At 37.2% G+C, this 13,267-nt stretch overlaps 1 protein-coding gene across 1 annotated transcript in view; it reads right to left on the bottom strand.

Annotated features, from left to right (window-relative positions):
• ERICH3 (glutamate rich 3) overlaps window positions 1-13,267 on the bottom strand; it is a 117,300-nt gene that overhangs the window by 25,469 nt on the left and 78,564 nt on the right. Inside the window, exons 10-11 of the mRNA XM_061121608.1 lie at window positions 12,046-12,347; window positions 5,650-5,886 (exon numbers count right to left, since the gene is read on the bottom strand). Coding sequence (XP_060977591.1) covers window positions 5,650-5,886; window positions 12,046-12,347 — 539 coding nt within the window. The remainder of the gene's footprint in view (window positions 1-5,649; window positions 5,887-12,045; window positions 12,348-13,267) is intronic.

Below are 13,267 nucleotides of genomic sequence, written 5' to 3'. Positions count from 1 at the left end.
AAGAGGCAGGTCACGTGATCTGGTATTCCCACCTCCTTCAGAATTTTCCACAGTTTATTGTGATCTACACAGCCAAAGGCTTTGGCATAGTCAATAAAGCAGAAGTAGATGTTTTTCTGGAACTCTCTTGCTTTTTTGATGATCCAGCAAATGTTGGCAATTTGATCTCTGGTTCCTCTGCCTTTTCTAAAACCAGCTTGAACATCTGGAAGTTTGCGGTTCACATTTTGCTGAAGCCTGGCTTGGAGAATTTGAGCATTACTTTACCAGCGTGTGAGATGAGTGCAACTGTGCGATAGTTTGAGCATTCTTTGGGATTGCCTTTCTTAGGGATTGGAATGGAAACAGACCTTTTCCAGTCCCATGGCCACTGCTGAGTCTTCCAAATTTGCTGGCATACTGAGTGCAGCACTTTCATAGCATCACCTTTTAGGATTTGAAATAGCTCAACTGGAATTCCATCACCTCCACTAGCTTTGTTCGTAGTGATGTTTCCTAAGGCATGATAAGTACATTCTAATAAATTTCTTTCTTGTGATTTCACCCTGTATATTATATTAGGAATAGTAGTCACAGTCACCATTTAATGAGGAAAATAAGACAAAACCTGATCGTGATTATGCACCTACTCTACACCAAGCAATGAGGTAAGCACTTTACAAGAAACTCATTTAATCCCAAGGAATACTTATCTTCTTTTTCTTGATCTAGAATGTAAAAACTACAGAAGTTAAATAATACCCACTGTCCATTAGCTATGAAGGAACAATTTTTGTAAAATACCGCTTTTGTAATGAGGTATTTCCATCCGAGTTCAATCCCTGAGTCTGGAAGATCCCCTGAAGAAGGGAATGGCTACCCACTCCAGTATTCTTGCCTAGAGAATTCCATGGACAGAGGAGCCTGGTGGGCTACAGTCCATGGGGTTGCAAAGAGTTGGACATAATTGAGCAACTAACACTTTCACATTTTCAATGAAATGTTTGTACTTGGTGTAAGGGAGAACTTATGTCCTCCCTTGATAATGAAATGAGTTCATTATCAATTCATCAGTAAGATAAATATATACATTACTTTGTAAGGATAAATATCTAAAGTAAATTCAGATGTAGCAGGAGGAGAAGAAGCAAGCTTAAAAGTTCCTCCATATTTATCTTTAATTGGGTTTTCTAAACATTAATATGAATACTTAAAATACTGAGAATATAATCAAATCATGTGTCACATTGTGCTGCTTAAGTCTTTTTCAATTTATCCATTAATGTAGTCCATCAGCCATGCATTTCACAAGATTTTATTGAGTGTCTCAATAATGCCATTGCCATGTACAACGCAGATTGAAAACTGTAGAGAAACACCTCATAGATAAGTAATTTATGGAACTAAAAGATGATGCTGCATTTAAGTATCCATCTGAAAGCCATGACTTCCTACTTCAGTGATCCAAAAGTGAAGATAAAATGAGGAATTCTTACAGTTAAGAAAAATTAAAATGTGACTAACCATGCAAGAAAATGCAGATTTCAAAAGCTACATACAATCTTCCCCTAACCCTCTCCAGTCTAAGGATTACTGAAGTCCACAGAGTGTGGTTCAGAGCATATACAATTTCAACATAGAAGGAACATCATTCCCTCATATGCATCTCTTCAAGCCCATAGTCAGACCCAGAAAGGAAGAGTGAGATATCTGAAGTACGTCAAGTAAAGAGAATATTTTTGTGACACTGAGATTTTTTAAAGTAGTTAAGGCCGACTGCTTCAATAGAGTGAAAATAGCACAAGTAAAATATTATCTTTCTTACTAGAAAAAAATTGCTTTAATTCTTGTTTCTTTCTTTGTATTATGGGAACAGATTCCACCTCTCTCTCTCTTTCTCTCCCTCCGCGTCCCCCCTGTTCTCTTTCTCATAAGGAGCTACTTAGTCTTTACCTCTTACTCATAGGTACTATCATCCAAACTGTCCACAAAAGTCTGTTCTCTGCAACATGACACTTTCCCCCTCAACCTTATAACATTTATCTGTGACAATATATTTTCAAGTGGTGAATTAGCTCCCGGGGTTGTCAACACAAATGCAGAGAAAAGGAAGCTGTCATTCTTTTTAAACGAAGGGAAGTCTCACACATCATTCTCAAAGTAGGGTCTTCTCTTAGTGGGTGCTCAGTCCCTGGCACTCCATCACTTGTGAGCTGCTCAGCGCAGGGTATTCATCAAGGCAGGCCGATGCAATTGTTCGCTGGCAGTTTCAATGGGCCAACTTGTCACAGGAGTGACAGCCCGGGCAATTGTTTGCCCTCTGGGAACAGGTACAGGCAGGTTCAAATGAAACACATCCAAACACTAACAGCAAGATTCTTAATCATGTCAATAAAAAGGATGTACCAGTGTCTAGAATGCAGTGGTCATAATATGCCTCTTAGACTTTTGAAGATGAAATGCTGTCTGGCTTTTCAATAGAGTGTACCAAGGAATCTATTATGTCATTATCATTTTTAATACACATTTCTTGTTTGCTGGATGAAATCCCTAATTCTGATACTCTGCATGCTAAAAAGCATGTTTTTGAATAACACAGGGTCAGGGTATCAAAATAATGGGATGGAAAGTAAAAGTGCCTGGAGGTGGAAGAAAGAAATGGTAATAAGCAATGAGATTTTTACTTCAGAATAATGGCAAAGTTTAAATGTAAATATCAAGAATGCAAAGGAGCTATTAAAAAGGATTGTTCAAAAATGTCATTACTGAAAGAAAAATAGTTAACCAGTTTAATTTGGGGCTTTTGAATGTCCCAACATTGTGGACTAGATTCTATATGTTCTGATAGCTTTCATTACATAACTATTTAAAATATTATGTATTCTATACCTACCTTACGCAGCTAACTCTATACAATGTTTTGAAAAAAAATTCCAATAATAATCACACAGTGTAAATGTAACTAGATAGCATGGCACTGACAGAAGTATTTTAGGACTCTTGGTGTTAATCAAGTAATTCTTAATATTCACAAAATATCCTTTAGGAAATTGCCTCTGTGAGAAATAACAAAAATAACACAGTACTAGCTTTTGTAGTATAATTAATCTATGCATTATTAACTTGGGTGATTAATTTGAGAGGCAAAATTTAACACACATGAAACTGTAAGTGGAAAATGAATTATGCCATGATAGAGTTTCATAAAATAAAGAACTCAGTGAAGGCTGTGGAAGTAGGAGAGTCTCATGGAAGAGGAGAGCAATGAACTGGAAATGAGCAACAGGCTGGGGAGTGGATCAGTGGAAGAGAAAGGTAAATTTAGGTAAAATTAAAATTTTTCCATTTTATTTTCTTCTGTTTAAAAGCAAAACAAAACCCCAAAACAGAGGTTAAAAAATAGAATAAGATGAAGAGCTCAAGATAAATGCCTCTAAAATATACATTCTTAAGGAAACAAAATCCTTTTATTAGAGGGATTTGCATTAATTTTAGATAAGTAGATGTTGACTGATTTGGAGAAATGCTACATTGTTTTTCTCCAAAATCCAGGCTCTGAATTTTGCATCTTGGCTCCACCACTTTCCAGCTGTGTGAGTTACTTAATCTTATTATTTCCAAGTTTCTTTACTTGTAAAATGGAGGCAAAAAGTACCTGCTTTTTTAAGAGTTGTTTGAGGTAAATCAGATAATTCATGTAAAATATTTAATACAAAGCTTGGTACAAAATAGAGTCTTATAAACAATACCTATAGGATACTTTCCTAAACTTGGGATTCCAGTTATTTAGATGCAAGCAGTATTCAACGTTAAAGCTTACCCATCATTGTCAGCTATTCAGTAATTACAGGTCTAAATGATTAAAGCTTTCCCTCCAAGTAAAATTCAAGTACTACATATATCTTTGTCTGCTTGAACATAAAAAAATTATTCTATCTTGGAAGAAATTCATTTGATCCCAGGAAGGGAGTTGATTACACAATACAAAAATAATCCTCAGATGACCATATATTGAAATAATGTATTGACTCTTTATAAAATCAATAGATGACAATTCCCCACGATCATTGAAGAGATAAAAAATTGAGTTCCTTTTTGTTTTGACTAGAGTATATTTATATACAGACTAGAGTATATATTATACAGAAACACATTTTCAATCTTTTTCCAGGTTCAAGTATGGTTTCTTTAAAATAGGATTCAGATGACATCACTTTTCCATAGAATTCTTTTAACTTTTTCTATATCATATAGGAATATAAATTAAATTCAACATTTACACTGAAGATGAGAAAAGAAACATATATTAGGCATGCCTAGAAATATAAAATGTTAAGTATTGAGAAATTTAAAAGGCCTAATTTAAGACTTTACTAAAAATTTTCAATGCCTGACTATTATTATACAGTAGCTCTTTCAACTGTAATTTAAATGGCAGCAAATCTTTTCAAATGTACTGAGAGTTAAAGTCATTCTAGTTTTTCACATTGTGTTTTTCACAACGTGTTTCCAAATTGTGTTTTTTCACATTGCTTCTCTCTTGGCTTTGACTATCAGAAAGTTCAGGATTAAAGTTTTAACTCAAGGGTAGTCATGATCCCCTATGCAGCTCCCAGCAAAATTATCTTCTCTTTTACTCTAAATAATTTCTGTTCTTTACTTTATTGCCCTGTGTATGTCTGCATGAAATTTTAGGATAGGTTTTCTTAAATTCTTTCTTGAAGAGGACAAGGTGACAAACTATTTGCTCTTGTGATTACTTCATTACTTAATTTACTCTTATCTTGTATAATTCAAATATATTCCTTGAATTCAAACTTTTGATATTTTTATACAGGAAAAAATTTGAGAGGTGAAAAATGGAGAAAATGGACAGCAACTCAAAACCTCATCAAAATGTGCCCTAATTTCTCTAGTCTAAAGCAAACTGCATAGACATACACACACTTAAATATAAGAGGCTATTATTATCACTGCTCAGAATGTACCAGGGACGATATATCATTTATTTACTAAGACCCACATAGCCTTGGCCAAACATTTTCAAGGGACAAAGACAGAAATGGGTTCCTTCTTTGGATATTATCTTAGTAACTTAACATGTTTTAAAAGATCTTAAAAATTCAAGATAAGCCATAGATGATGAGGGTTTTTTATCTACCTGAAATATTATGTATTTTTCCTATGAAATTCAGAGTCATTTTAGGCTTGAATATTGTAAAGGGGAAATTTTATCAATCTTCCCATAAACTGATATACCAGCATCTTATGTTCGAAGTAAAAAAAAATAATGAGCATAAATAAGGGAGAAATTTTCAACTTTCCTTTAATTGAATAGGAACCACTTTTCATTTTCCAAAGCCAAAAGAAACGGTCTATACATGTGTGTACATAAGAGAACATTGAAAATTTTTTTTTTAATGAGGTAACTTTCTAAGTAAACAGATGTGTCACTACAAATTTTACCTGATACCCTGCTGAAAAATTCCAGCAAATTAAAGAGAAAGGATTCCACAATGGGTATCTATGGAAATGGGTTGACCAGCATCTTCTGGTAAGGGTACCACGTTCTAAACAGTCATAAAAGAGGATTATCTCATTAAATATCAGGGAAAGTAGCGAGTACACTTGCTAAACAGCCTATGTCACATGGTAAGCTAAACAACTTGCCTTGTTTATCATCTTCTAGTTCACTCTCCGAGCATCCATCACCCTCATCTTTCACATTGTCATCAGCATCTGGTGCCTTCCACAAAGAAGTTTCACTTTCCCTTTCAGGGTCTAAATGATCTTTTTCATCATCTGAGGGTGACTTTGACGTTTCATTCATTTGATCATCAGCCTGTCCTTCTTCATTAGCTTTCCCATCTTGTTTCTCCTCATCTGCTTCAAAATCTTCTTCATATTCTGAGAAAAGAAAATCTCCACTATGAGAATGAAAATAGAATCCCTAATACTGAGCCTATTTCACTTTAATGAGGACTTTGACTCTATTATCCTCTGCTCTCTGGGCCTTTCTTCACTTCTTTTTCACACAATTAGTGAACATGGAAAACTAATAGCAAATGATCAAAGATAGCAATCAGTTACATATACAAGAACACTAAAGAAATGAAGCTCCAAATGACCAGCCTGAAACCTAATAAAAGCTCATTTACAAATGGACATGATCATCTACAATAACCAAAATGGACAAGAGAAGAACTTGATAGAAAACAATACATTAGAAATAAATTAAAAATGAAGAGAACAGGATTATAATAATGAAAGTTAATTTGGAGATCCAGTGAGGTCATATTTTAGAGGAAGCATGTTCAAAATATTTGGATATCAAGCTAATGAATAGTGAAGTAGAAAAATTCAATTAATCAAGCCCAAGGCCCTGAGAAGTAACACTATGAATAGTAAATTCTTTGAGAGCACCAAATGGACATCAAAAAGGCATTATGAAAGATTCTATACCTGGGCTAGAACTGAAATCATATGCATTATTCATTCCTACAGTCAATAAAATAATTACATTCCAAGGATAACAATTCTTATAAAATAGAATATTCCTGTCACAATCATGAATTTGCTTCATTCCCTATAGAAGTGTAACACATCTGCAGCAGGAAAAGGAATCTGTCACATCAGATAAACGCCATCTGTCCCTTGTGGTTATAATTTTTCACCTTTCATATTTAATTATTCCCCTTTTTCTTCCACCAAAAACTAAAAATCTTGAAGTGACAACATGCCAAAGATAGAGAGCAAAAGGATTTCATGCAGAACCAATTAAGCAAATAAACAATTATCTTTAAAATAAAGATTACAGGGAAAATAAAGGTTTCCCTTTTTCTGTGTTTTAGCTATTAGATAGTCTGTTTTCTTCTCCAGTGGTGGGGGCCTCTTGGGTAATTACTTGAGAGTGGTCCACTCTGCCACAATGAGAGAAACTTAATTCAGAAATGCATGCCCTGTGCATATGTAGAAAGCTCTTTTAATGCAGAGAAAGTAGGAGGGTCATGTTAGAAGAAAAGTGAAATCAAAAACTGTAACAAAAAAGCAAACAAAGAGAACTCGTGAGAATATTTTCATGAAAGAGAGTTAATAGGTATAAAGAGAAATGCAAATTGTCAGTAGGACAAAATTATAAAATAAGAAAGGAGATGAAAAATTTAGTTTATATTGCATAATACAAACAGAAACTACTAGTAAAAACAAATATTTTGATTTCAGGCCAAGTAAGAGGATAACTCCTCACTTGGTCCAGTAAGGTTCTCTTTATTGAGAACTTCCCATGTGGAAGAGGATAAAATTGCAAAAGACATTACAGTAACACAGCCCCTGCCTATCAACGGATCTACAATTTTTGTAGAGGAAATAAGACACAGATACACAAGAAATACTGTACTCATATTGGAATAGTTTTTATACTTGACCCTCATTAAGTCTAGTTTTAACACTATTGGGCTTGATTGCTGTAGATTTTTATATAGGACTCTTGATTAATAACATGAAATAATGCCAAATAAGTGGAATAGGGTCAAATTCAAGAGAGGAAAGTCATTCGGAGGTTGTGGAAGTCTTCCTAGGGAGTAGCTGAAGTTAGCCACAGAACACACACACACAGAGAAACACATCAGAAACAGGTATTTGCTGTTGGTCATAGGATAAGCAGGGACAGATAGAACATGAATAAATTGCTTCAGTTTCATCAACTATTACAGAGTGGTGAAATGTGAGGGTTTTGGAGTCACATTGTCATGTATCCAAGGACCAGTTAAACACAGCTCTGTGACCTCAGTCAATTTGCTGAACATCTTTAAGTTTCAGTTTCTTCATTTATGGTATGAGTGGTACCTGGGGCATATTAAAAGCAACAATGTTTAAAATGTACTTAGTATAGTGCCAAGGAAAGTAGGTACCTAACAAGTATTGTTCTGTTGTTTTAGTTGCTAAGTTGTGTCTGATTCTTTTGTGACCCCATGGACTGGAGCCTGCCAGGCTCCTCTGTCCGTGGGATATCCCAGGCAAAAATATTGGAGTGAGTTGTCATCTCCTTCTCCAGGGGATCTTGCCCACCCAGGGATCAAACCCTGGTCTCCTGTACTGTCAGGTGGGTTCTTTACCACTGAGCCCTCAGGGAAGCCCAAATAAATATTAGAGATTAGTAGTAATTGTGATTGTTTGGGGAGTGGAGGGAGTTGGTAGTAGAACAGGAGAAATCACACATAATATGTGCTATATTGACAGCAATACACTTTAATGGTGGCACCTGATTAAAATGAGAGAAGAACAGTGTCGATAATTAGGACACAATTGCAGTTATATTACTGAAGCAGAGGAAAAATCCCTGCATCCTGTTTGGCAGGAGCTTCAGTGCTTTCTCTCAAAGAGGAAAATCCAAGGCTGCCCCAGCTTTGTTCTATCATCACAGTTAAATACTAGTCTCCTATTAAGCAGGAGCTCTGCATTAGCATCAGAGCTCAAAACAACTCCTTCATCTATCTACTCATGTTTTCAGTATGAATGAACTAGTGGCATGCTTTCTGGATCTCTTTTCATAATTTCTTCTGTCTCCCCATCTCATCTTTATTCTCCCAGAGAATGTAATTAGGTTGTTGTTTACCATCCCCACTAATGAGGAAGCAAGTCAGTGCAAGGTCAACATCAATCCAGCCGCAACTCTGCCTGGCTGACCTCCACACAGGCTTCTTGCTGCCCTGACCATCAGTGACTGTTTTACAGAGAGCTGAAGACTTTATCAGCTTTTTCTTCTTTCTTTTAAATGGAAATGGGCATTTAAAATCCATTAGAAAGATCTTGAGAAAAGCTGTATTACAGGCATAGTATGATACTCATAGCACCATTTTGGTTTAAGAAAAAAAGTACAGAAATTGAACATAGCCCAAATAAACATATCTATATGTCCTGAAATAGATGGGGAAAAAATGGAAACAGTGACAGACATTTTCTTGGGCTCCAAAATTAGTGCAGTGACTGCAATATGAAATTAAAAGATGTTTGTTCCTTGGAAGAAAAGCTATGACAAACCTAGACAGCATATTAAAAAAACAGAGACATCACCTTGCCAACAAAGGTCCATATAGTCAAAGCTATTGTTTTTCCAGTAGTCATGTACAGATGTGAGAGTTGGACCATAAAGAAGGCTGAGCTCTAAAGAATTAATGTTTTCGCACTGTGGTGCTGGAGAAGACTCTTGAGCATCCCTTGGACTGCCAGGAGATCCAACCAGTCCATCCTAAAGGAAATCAACCCTGAATATCACTGGAGTCAACTCACTGGGTATTAAAGGTAGCAGAGTATGCCACCACACACTCTGCCACTGGGGCATAAGGATTGTTTTGAGCTGAAGGCAACTGAGAAGTTGTAAGTAGGAGAGCTCTTAGCCCTCATCCTATTTCCCTAAAAGCAAGGCATAAATTTTTCTCTTAATTAATTAATTTCTTTAACTGTGCTGTGTCTTACTTGCTGTGTGAGGGCTTTCCCTGGTCACTGAGAGCAGGGGCTACTCTCTAGTTGGGGTGCACAGAATTCTCACCGCAGTAGCATCTCTTATTGTAGAGCAAGGGCTCTAGAGAACACGGCTTCAGGAGTTGTGGTGCATGGGTTCAGCTGCCCCTGGTAGCATTTGGGATCTCCCTGGACCAGGGATCAAACCATGTACCCTACATTGGAAAGTGGCTTCTTAACCATTGGACCACCAGGGAAGTCCCAGGACATAAATTTTTGAAGATGTCTCCCCTTTCCTCTCTCCCAGGGAGGACAGAAGTTAATCATAGGAGGCAACTCTGATCCTTAACAGCCCAGAGATGGCACCAGAGAAATCAACATAAACTTCACTGAAACTAGCCCTTACATAAAGTTAGTTTCCACATAATATTTGCTTTCCCACAATTCGCTGTCCCTGGAAGCTCAAAGTCATTTTCCTTTGCCTTGTCACTTCTTGAAAAAAATGTACTATTCTTTCATTAGATGCCATATAAGCCCAAGTTCTAAGCACCACTTTGAGTTACCCAGCTTTGAGTGCCCCCATCCATATGCACGATGCACCTGCTAACAAACTTCTGTTTGTTTTTCCTTTTTAATCTCCTGTTGGTTTTATTTACATGGACACAGCTAATGAACCTAAGATGGATAGAGGGAAGGTCATTTTTCCTTTCCTACAGAATGAATCCTAGCTCTGCTACTTTCTCTCTGTATGCCTGAGCCTTATTTTCTTAAAATGGAGAGAGTAATAATATCTACTACATCAAAGGAAAGCTATGACAAACCTAGACAGTGTATTAAAAAGCAGAGACATCACTTTGCAGCAAAGATCCACATAGTCAAAGCTTTGGTTTTTCTCACAGTCATGTACAGATATGAAAGTTAGACCACAAAGAAGGCTGAAATGTCTTAGAATTGATGCTTTTGAACTGTGGCACTGGAGAAGACTCTTGAGAGTCCCTTGGACAGGAAGGAAATCAAACCAGTCAATCCTAAAGTAAATCAACCATGAATATTTATTGGAAGGACTGATGCTGAAGTTGAAGCGCCAATACTTTGGCTACCTGATGGAAAAGACCCTGATGCTGGGAAAGATGGAGGACAAGAGGAGACAAGGGTGACAGAAAATGAGATGGTTGGATGGCATCTCTGACTCAATGGGCACGGGTTTGAGCAAATTCGGGGAGATAGTGAAGGACAGGAAAGCTTGGCATGCTGCAATTAATGGGGTTGCAAAGAGTTGGACATGACTTAGTGACTGAACAACAGCAAGAACATCAAAAGATGAGGATGTGTATATATATATATAAGGTAAGGAGATACACACACACACACACACACACACGTGTGTGTGTATACGTTTAGAGGGGAAAGAAAGGAGGAGAAGGAAGAAGAGGAGGAGGATGAGGAGGAAGAAGATGAAGAGGAAGGAGGAGAGGAGGAAAGGGGAGGGGAGAAGAGGGAAAGCAAAGGAAGAAAAAAAAAAAATACAAGAAATGCAGACAGGCTCCAGGACCCCAGGCCTATATTTTCAAATGTTTTCAGTTATGGAATATTCTTTCATTGTACAATCATACAGGCTGTGCCTTCCTGATGCCAAAGCATCAATTTCATCAGAGCAAATACATCAGTTCAGTTCAGTTCAGTTCAGTCACTCAGTTGTGTCCAACTCTTTGTGACCCCATGGACTGTAGCACACCAGACCTCCCTGTCCATCACTAACTCCCAGAATTTACTCAAACTCATGTCCATTGAGTTGGTGATGCCATCCAACCAACTCATTCTCTGTCACCCCCTTCTCCTCCTGCCTTCAATCTTTCCCAGCATCAGGGTCTTTTCAAATGAGTCAGTTCTTCGCATCAGGTTGCCAAAGTATTGGAGTTTCAGCTTCAGCATCAGTCCTTCCAATGAGTATTCAGGACTAATTTCCTTTATGATGGACTGGTTGGATCTCCTTGCCATCTAAGGGACTCTCAAGAGTCTTCTCCAACACCACAGTTCAAATACATCAGTTCAATACAAAGTTCAAATACATCAGATACTGAAAAAAATAGGCGAAATTCTGGTGAAGTGAATGGAGCCTCTGCCCACACAGATACACTCTTCCCTGCCTCCCCTACAAGCACCTCCAACCTCCTGGAATCAGGCAGCCCTCCTCTAAGACAACTCACACAGAGAGAAAGTGAAAGTCACTCAGTCGTGTCCTACTCTTTGTGACCCCATGGACTGTACAGTCCATGGAATTCTTCAGGCCAGAATACTGGAGTGGGTAGCCTTTCCCTTCTCCAGGGGATCTTCCCAACCCAAGGATAGAACCCAGGTCTCCCACATTACAGGCAGATTCTTTACCAGCTGGAGCCCAACTCAACAAGGGAAGCCCAACTCACATCAAACTCCTCGCAAAACAGTGGAGGAAGGTGATCAGGGAGAGTCCTCCTTGCCACAGAGTTGCCTGAGGATCAAAACTGAGTAACAACATTTAATGGCTAGTTTTGCAAATGTCCGTAATTATATTCTAAAGACTTCAACAAAACAACAGGAACAACAAAAGAAAACAGTGTCATGCATTACCATATTTAAATATGTTTCCTTGGTCATCTTCCCAGACATCTTGCCCTGGTTTTTCTTTACATTCCATTTCTTCGACAGCAGTTCTCACTTCACTGAGCCCTGCATGTAGTTCTTGAGCTGAAAAAACAACTGAAGCTGAGGCTTTGCTCCCTTCCATATCTCTCCTTCTTGGTATCAGGTACTCTCTATCCTTCCTCAGTTTCCCCTCACCCTTCTTCTGTCCCTCTTTTTTCTCAGTGTTCTTTTCTTTCCTGGGTTTTGGAGAAGTTGTTTTCTTGTCAAGGCCCATTGCAATAATGCACCTAGGAAAAATCATTAACATAAAGCGTGATTAATCTTTATACACAGCAGAACCACAAAGATCTTTAAACTACTTCTCTTACCCCAGGAAGAAATGTTATAAGAAACACATTTATCATAGTGCACATAGTTAATCACAAATTAACTACTTTTTTCTTATTAATATAACAATCTTGTAAGTAAACACAAAATAAATCTTAGTTTTACCTACAACAATAGACAAGAAAAGGAAGCAACTTAGTAACTATGAATTATAGTCTCAAACTAAGCTTTGTGCCTTAAAGTATATTTTTGGCTCTAGAACAGAGTCAAGTAGAGAGAGAGATAGATAGATATTTAAGTCTTTAAATTAGAATTATGTGATAAATGGACATTCAGGTTTATCAGTAAAAGGAAGCTAAGATAAAAGTTATCAGAAGATGTTATTCAGTCTTTGAGAATTTATTATTCCAACATCACAATTAAAAAAAAAAAAAGACTTACCTATAAGGTTGAATCTAAATAAATGATTTATTTTTTTTAAGAAACAAAAAAATTTTTGCACCCTTTAAACAAATATTTCAGGAGCCTGAATGCTTATTGTAAAAGAACTATCATCATTACTTTCAGAATGGTCTTTTAAAGCCCGTGGGTTTCCCTAGAGGCTCAGAAAATAAAGAATCTGCCCGCAAAGCAGGAGACCTGGGTTCCGATCCCTGGATCAGGAAGATCCTCTGGAGAAGGGAATGGTAACCCACTCCAGTATTCTTGCCTAGAGAATTCCGTGGACAGAGGAACCTGTTAGGCTACAATCCATGGAGGTGCAAAGAGACACAACTGAGCAACTAACACATAACAACTTTGAAACCTGTACCACAATCTTCTGTTGATTTTTGTTGCCAATAAGTTTTTGTGCTTTGAAAATGGCAGTAATCTCTAGAGG

The sequence above is a fragment of the Dama dama genome, chromosome 20 (genome assembly GCF_033118175.1).
Source record: "Dama dama isolate Ldn47 chromosome 20, ASM3311817v1, whole genome shotgun sequence".
Taxonomy (NCBI): Eukaryota; Metazoa; Chordata; class Mammalia; order Artiodactyla; family Cervidae; genus Dama; species Dama dama.
This window is presented reverse-complemented; position numbering and strand designations above follow the sequence as displayed.